This window comes from Hoplias malabaricus, chromosome 7 (genome assembly GCF_029633855.1).
Source record: "Hoplias malabaricus isolate fHopMal1 chromosome 7, fHopMal1.hap1, whole genome shotgun sequence".
Taxonomy (NCBI): Eukaryota; Metazoa; Chordata; class Actinopteri; order Characiformes; family Erythrinidae; genus Hoplias; species Hoplias malabaricus.
Genome location: NC_089806.1, coordinates 21,282,272 through 21,290,238, shown reverse-complemented (window position 1 = coordinate 21,290,238; position 7,967 = coordinate 21,282,272). Strand labels below are relative to the sequence as shown.

Below are 7,967 nucleotides of genomic sequence, written 5' to 3'. Positions count from 1 at the left end.
CAATTATTAATCCCCAGAAATATTTGTTGGCACAGTGAAAGTCTTCTCCATTTTCAGAGTGAATTGTAACTCTGTGGCTACAGCTGTTACGTTCCTTAAGAAATGTCTTGGGAAAGCAATTCAGTGACATTTACCAAGGGGTCTCTGTCTGTTGATCCACAAATGATAATCAGACCTTTTCCACAAAACTATTTCATGGAAGAACACTTCAGTCTGTCAAAGTGCATAAACATGTTCTTAGACTTTCAGGAGTATAAGAAAATATTTATGTCCATGACTATTGTAAACATTTTAATTTATGTCTTGAATTAGTGAATACCGATGAATCAGTCACAATTAAAACACTAGTGTAAAATAAATAATATAAATAATTGTACTCTGTGTGTGTGTCATCTCTCTCTCTCTCTCTCTCTCTCTCTCTCTCTCTCTCTCTCACTCTCACTCTCTCTCTCGCGAGGGACTGGCGCCCCCTCAAGGATGTGTTCCCACCTTGCGCCCAGTGATTCCAGGTAGGCTCCGGACCCACTGAGACCCTCAACTGGTTACAGACAATGAATAAATAAATGAATGAATAAAATGTACTCTCTAGCTTCATCATAAGACCACCAACAAAAGTCTAACTTCATAAGGCCCAATGACTAGTGTCGGTTAAGCCCCCTGTGGCAAAAACTGAGGGAAAGAGCTGCATTTTCAGGGATGATGGACCTCAGTCCAATAGCTTTGGATGACTTGCCGTGGCATTTATGATCCAGAACACATCATCCATCAACAGTACAGGTTTTTTCTGCAGCAAATGCAGTGACCACCTCCCTACTGACACCCTCGACTGCAGATGAAATATTAATTGTTTTAAATAACTGTTTGAATATTATGATTCTACAACTTTTGGTCTTATAGTGGATCTAGTGTTTAAAATCTGCTGTGGTATACACTGTTACTTTGCCGCTAGGTTGTGCTATAGTCTTTAAAATTTAAAATAGAGCTAAAATGATAGTGTTTAATTTGCTGTGAAACAGTCTATAAATGCTAATCTTTCAGCTTGTCTGACGTTTATATATACATATCTGAATATACAATGCACAATACACTATACATATATATCACTCTATTTAAAAGTAGGCAAATTCATGGTTAACAACAATAAAACAAAAAAACCCTTACTATATATATATATATATATATATATATATATATATATATATATATATATATATATATATATATATATATATATATAGTAAATAATGAGGTTCATAATAAGTCTATATAAATATATATAAATTTGTGTGTATGTGTGTGTGTGTAAAATCAGTGTAAGGCAGAATCAGTGAAGATTTAAATAATCTCACAGTTTTCCAATCTAAACTGAGGGCTGTGGGTAGAAACCTGCCTTCTTTCAGAAGATAAGAAAAAATGTGTCACATATTGTCAGTAAGCAGTTAAATAGAAAAGAACCATAACTTCTGTTAGTTACTTACACATTTTACATGAAATTCCCCTGCCTTTTTCAATACAAATCTCACTGTGGCTTGATTTTCCCACAGAACTTTTGGGGCTTGTTGCCTTTTTGAAAGATTGTTGCTGCTCCTGTGATTATGTTTAGTGGTCACATTACTGTTCTGATTCCATCTGCAGATTTTCAATTCCGGATGTTGAAATAGTTGATGTGCCCACATCAGGGATTGAGTATTCTTCCTTAAACAATGAAAGTAAAAATGTAAGCTTTGGTATCAGCTGTAGATATTTGCTCAGTTTGTTGTGCATCATCTACAAGTTCAAATTTCACTGATTGTATAGTTGTAGAAGAACTTTGCGATGGGTTTACATTTTCTTCAAAATTTCCAGTTGAACATTGATGTGTTTTAGCTTCTATTTTCAAAGCTTGTGCTACAGGTTGACTACCTCAACTGTGTCAGACCTTATGTTCGCTCCTATTTCATTCACAGTATTTCACCTCTGCGCATCAGCTGCAGCATAAGAGTGTACATCATGCTGTATCTCATCTCTCTCTCGCCCTAATAGATGTTTGACTTCTGCTGAATCTTGTGGTTGATGTGGTAATACTTTGGCTTCATCATGATCTACTATATTTTCCATTACTTCCTGAAATTGTTCTTGCTTTATACTGGATACTTCCCTCTCCTTCTTAGTGAGTTCAGCTACTTGGAGACCAGCAACTGCTCCTCCCTCTGTCGGTCTCATCCTGCATCCCTTTAATATATTCTTTGCCTTCCTGCATCATTAGTTCTGCTGACACAGCCTGGGAATCAACACTATTAGCATTTTCAAACTGTTTTTCACTCTTTAGTAATTCAGAAGATTGTCTGAAAGCAAGTGACTCATTCTGAATGCTACTGTGTCTTGTTCCTTGAGGCTCAATTTGGCCTGTTGGCGCTTGCACCTGAAATTATTCTCCAGTTCCCTATCAGTCGATTCACTCGGTACAACACAAGCTGTATGGGATATTATGCCTCTTCCATATCTGGCTGAAGACACCTCTAATCACGCCTGTAAGGCAGATGACGCATAGTGACGAGGGTAGGTGGGCCCGCCCCTCACCTATAACCTCTGGACACTAGCGTCTCTCTTCAGTTCTTATGCTCTTCACCTCGCTAAGAACACCTTACACTTCTCTGCTAATCTAGCTAGCTAGTTAGCTCTTTTCCTTAGCAAAGACACTACAAATAGCTTACTGTTCCAATAGGAAAGAACGGCAACAACCTCACGTTGGTGAGTCGTCTTTCCGCGGAGCGCTGTTTTGGAACGTCTTTTGCATTCTTCTCTTGAGCTCGCTTTGCCTAGTCTCGGTGCTAGCCCGTTTAGTTTTGCTAACGGCTATCTAAATGAGCTCGCAAGCAGCTACCCGCCATGGCAGGAAAGTCCCCCGCCCTTGTCCTCAAGGGTGTGGGTTCGCTATTCATGAGAAGGACCTACATGATGCGTGCCCAGTTTGCCTGGGAATCGTTCATGCTAGGAGGGCCTTACTGCAGCCTGAGGCGTGCGAGTTCTGTCACCGGCTCAGACGTTCTACCCTGGAGCGCAGGGTGTCGTTTGTTGAAAAAATTCTCGGACAAGCAGCGTTGGACCGTGAGGATCCCCTGTTTTCCGAACAAGGTGAGCCTTCTCACTCGGACGCTGAAGAGGCTGAGTCAGTGGGTGAGCCGTGTATTAATTGGGCTGAGCACATGGAGAGTCTGGGGGACGTGTGTGAAATGGGTTCGCAGTCACCTGCTCTCCTAATGAAGCCCCGGATCCCCGAGCCCGCAGCTGAACTAGAGGACGACGACCCTTTCGATCTCGGGTTAGATGAGCACGGTCTCTCCGAGGACGAGCAGGAGGACCTTCCGGCTCCTCTCGTTGCAGCGGCTTCAGGGGGGAAACAGGACGAGGCGGACACGTCCTTTATCTCCCTTTATCGCCGTGCTGCTCAGAAACTGGACGTCCAGTGGCCCGCTCCTCACACAACCAAAGCGGCTACGAGATTCTCTGGGTTTTTCCTTCCCCCGGTCCCGACAGCGGTGAAACACCGTCTCCCACTGTTTCCGGACTTCATCGCCGAGCTAAAGTCCTCATGGGCTAAACCACTGTCGACCCGTACGGCGGTTCCGGGTTTCGCGCCATTTCTCGACATAGAGGGGGCGGAGGAGACAGGTCTGCTGAACCCCCCTCCCATGGAGCCGTCATTAGCAGCTTATCTCGCCCCATCACACAACCTAGGGGTAGCAGGACCAGCCGTGCTTCCCTCTAAGCCCTGCCGTTTTTCCTCCTCGCAGCTGGATAAAGTTTACCGCGCTCAGGCAGGCACAGCTAGGGCTATGAATTCGGTCACTCTTCTCCAAACATATCAGGCGATGTGTCTGGCCGAGCTCGGAGAGCAACTGCCGGCGGAGAGCCCGTTAACCGCCTTGCTTAACGAGGTCAGAATTGCCTCGGATTACATCCTGCGCATGTCCCGCTGCGCTGCACTGTCGCTGGGCAGAGGAATGGCGTCAACGGTGGTGGCTCAGCGCCACTTGTGGCTGACTATGTCCGATATGTCGGAAAGAGACCGAGTGTCCTATTTGGACGAACCCGTTTCATCTGCAGGTTTGTTTGGTCACTCTCTCGAAGCCATTCAGGCTAAATTTGAGATCAGGAAAAAGCAGACAGAGGCACTGCGCTCTATTCTGCCAAGAAGGGAGGCTAAGCAGAAGCCAGCGTGGGTCGCTCGTAAGCCTGCCACTCCATTTCTCGCTGTAAAGAGGTCTGCACCGGCAGTTCTTCCGGGGAACCCCCCTCCTAAGCAGCAACCACAAAAACAGGCCTCGCGGCACTCCGCCTGGAGCAGGGGTCCTCCACCTGGACCTCTGAAGGATTCAGCGGTGAGGAGGAAGAAGCCCAATTCATCCTAACCTTCAGTTCAGTGTGGGAGAGGTCTCCGAGGCTCGGAGACACCGCAGCCTCTCCCCTCAGGCCCCTCAAGAGGTGCCACCCTTCTCCCGTACCGGGGCCCAGTCCAAAAAGGACACGTTCTACCCCAGTATTGTTCACAAAGCACCTGTTCTGCCCAGACACGTGTGCACAAACATCCCCTCAATTCTTTCCCAGTTCTCAGGGGTGGGTGGGTTTCCCACAGTGTTTACAAGCCCCCAGTTTGGGTGCAATAAAAGAGCATTATGTTCCTCGATGTGCCTTAATAAAGTCTCATTTTGTACATCAGGAAATAAAGGTGTCTGTTTCAAGCAAAACAATAAACGATCTGGCGTTAGTGAGCCTGAGGAAGCATTCTGTACGCTCCCCAGCTCAGCCACAGGAGGGCCTCATTTCCCCACAAACAGGCTGTTATCACGGCCGACTCGCAGCTCATGCAGCAGAGTGGCGCGCATGCGCAGTCTCTCCTTGGGTAGAAAGGACAGTGTGTGTAGGGTACCGTTTACAATTCCGAATTCCCCCTCCCCGCTTTTCCAGCGTGGTGTTCACCCGAGTATCGGGCAGTGCTGCAGCGGTGCTCAAGGAGGAGATAAGAAATCTCCTCAGCAAAGAGGCAATAAGAGTGGTGCCTCAGACCGAATCACGAAAGGGCTGGTACAGCCGTTACTTTGTTGTGCCGAAAAAGGACGGAGGGGCTCGTCCAATTTTGGATCTGAGAGTGCTAAACAAGCATTTGAGAGTCTTCACTTTCAAAATGCTAACTCTGCGCCAGTTCCTTCGCTCGATTGGCCCGGGGGACTGGTTCACGTCCATAGATCTCACAGACGCATATTTTCATATAGCAATCCATCCAGATCACAGAAAGTATCTGAGGTTTGCATTCGAGGGAGTGGCGTACGAGTGGCTCGTTCTCCCGTTCGGGCTTTCTCTAGCTCCTCGCACTTTTACGAAGTGTATGGAAGCAGCTCTCGCCCCGCTGCGGGGGCGAGGAGTGCGCGTGCTCGCGTATTTGGACGACCTCGCAGAATATGTGCGCTTCGCGACGGCCTCGCTCAGTTTCAGCTGGGACACAAACTGCGCGTCCGCCTGTTTCTCCAGCTGTTGGGCCAGATGGCTTCTGCAATAGCGGTAGTTCCGCTAGGTTTACTTCTAATGCGGGCATTTCAGCGCTGGCTCTTATTCCATCGCTTGATTGCCTCGCGTCAATTGGGGAAAAGAATAGTTGTGACAAGAGCATGCATGACAGCGTTGTCCCCTTGGAGGGAGTCCCGCCTATTGTGTCAGGGCTCGCCGATAGGCAGAGTTCTGTTTCGCAAAGTGGTGTCGACGGACGCGTCCCTAACGGGTTGGGGGGCAGTGTGCAACCAGGTTGCGGTGAAGGGGGCGTGGTCTCTGGCTCAACGCTCACACCACATCAATTGCTTGGAGCTACTGGCGGTTCATCTAGCCTTAAAGCACTTTCTCCCCGTTCTGTGTGGGCAGCATGTCCTGGTCAGGACAGACAACACCACTGTGGTGTCTTATATAAACAGGCAAGGGGGGACACGTTCCCTTCCTCTGTTGAAGCTGTCCCAGACCCTTCTGTTGTGGAGCAGTCTCCACCTTCTGTCACTCAGGGCGACGCATATACCAGGTCACCTGAACCTGGGGTCAGACCTCCTGTCCAGAGGGGGCCCTTCAGCACGGGAATGGAGAATCAGTCCTCTGGTGGCAATGCAGATATGGGATCGGTTTGGCAGGGCCAACGTAGATCTCTTCGCATCCAGAGAAAACGCGCATTGTCCTCTGTTTTTCTCTCTAACGGACCACAGCGCACCCCTGGGAGTGGATGCGCTGGCACACCCGTGGCCCAACACTCTTCTCTATGCGTTTCCTCCAGTAGCTCTTATATTGCCAACACTGGAGAGGGTGCGCCAGGGAAACCTTTCCCTAATTCTGGTAGCCCCCTGCTGGCCATCGAAACCATGGTACGCAGAGATAATCAGTCTTCTTGCAGGGGACCCTTGGCCTCTCCCTCTTCACAAGAACCTCCTGTCTCAGGCAGGTGGAGAAATAGTTCACCCTCGACCGGAGTTGTGGTGTCTCCACGCTTACCCGCTGAAAGGTCAATGTTAATGGCTCGTGGCTTACCCTCCAATGTAGTTGCCACTATTCAGAGTGCAAGAGCAGCCTCTACAAGAGGTCTGTATGCATTTAAATGGCATGCATTTGAGCTTTGGTGTCAGGAGAGGGAATTGGTCCCTTTCCAATGTTCCATTGTTGATATTTTAACTTTCCTTCAGGAGTTATTTGAACGAGGGCTCTCGTTTTCAACAATAAAAGTCTATCTGGCAGCTATATCAGCCTGTCATGAGGGCTTTGGTGGGTTGTCACCAGGAGCACACCCCCTAACCACACGTTTCATGAAGGGGGTGAGGCGCCTAAAGCCTGTATTTAGGCCCACTGTTCCTCCCTGGGACCTGTGTATGGTACTTGGTGCACTATGTGCACCTCCCTTTGAGCCACTGGAGTCTGTGGACATCAAGTTCGTTTCATATAAGACTGCTCTTCTCCTAGCTTTAGCATCTGCAAAACGGGTGGGTGACCTCCACGCACTGTCAGTGCACCCTTCTTGTACCCAGTTTGCACCAGGGGACACTAAGGTGACTCTGTGTCCTAATGCAACCTATGTGCCAAAGGTGTTGCCTATGTCTTATAGCTCACTGGCTTTTGAGTTAAATTCTTTCTCTCCTCCTCCATTTACATCTGAGGTGCAGCAAAGACTACACATGCTCTGCCCCGTGCGGGCACTGCGCACATACATTAATCGTACTCAGGATTTCCGTAGGTGTGACCAGCTTTTCGTCTGTTTTGCTAAACCAGTTCGTGGCAGGGCTTTGTCTAAACAACGTCTCTCTCACTGGGTTTTAGAAGCTATTTCTATAGCTTACAGCAGCAAAGGTATGGATTTACCAGAGGGGGTGAGGGCTCATTCCACAAGAGGAATAGCTACATCCTGGGCTCTTTTTAAGGGTGTCCCAGTTGGAGACATCTGTGCCGCTGCTAGCTGGGCATCACCTCATACATTTGTTCGTTTTTATCGCCTGGATGTGCTGGCCCCTTCGGTAGCTCATGCTGTTTAGATCCCATACAGCTTGTGTTGTACCGAGTGAATCGACTGATAGGGAACGTTAGGTTATGCATATAACCACTGTTCCCTGAAGAAGAGGAACGAGGTACAACACGGGCTGCCCCGTTTCACTATTAGCTCGGTGAAGATCAGCATCTTGAACTGAAGAGAGACGCTAGTGTCCAGAGGTTATAGGTGAGGGGCGGGCCCACCTACCCTCGTCACTATGCGTCATCTGCCTTACAGGCGTGATTAGAGGTGTCTTCAGCCAGATATGGAAGAGGCATAATATCCCATACAGCTTGTGTTGTACCTCGTTCCTCTTCTTCAGGGAACAGTGGTTATATGCATAACCTAACGTTTCTACTTGAGATGCGTCAGTGTATTGTTTCATATTTGAGACATCTACACATAAGTGAGATTCTGACAAATGATTTATCACCTCTAA

At 47.9% G+C, this 7,967-nt stretch overlaps 1 protein-coding gene across 1 annotated transcript; it reads left to right on the top strand.

Annotated features, from left to right (window-relative positions):
• Window positions 1–6,524: 6,524 nt before the first annotated feature.
• Window positions 6,525–7,532, top strand: LOC136702700 (uncharacterized). Its single transcript, XM_066677849.1, has one exon. It carries the CDS (start codon window positions 6,525–6,527, stop codon window positions 7,530–7,532), a length of 1,008 nt encoding a protein of 335 aa, XP_066533946.1.
• Window positions 7,533–7,967: the final 435 nt, after the last annotated feature.

What these genes read in the sequence shown, in the direction of transcription:
- LOC136702700 (XM_066677849.1), top strand. Translation starts at nt 6,525, where the DNA reads ATGGCTCGTGGCTTACCCTCCAATGTAGTTGCCACTATTCAGAGTGCA.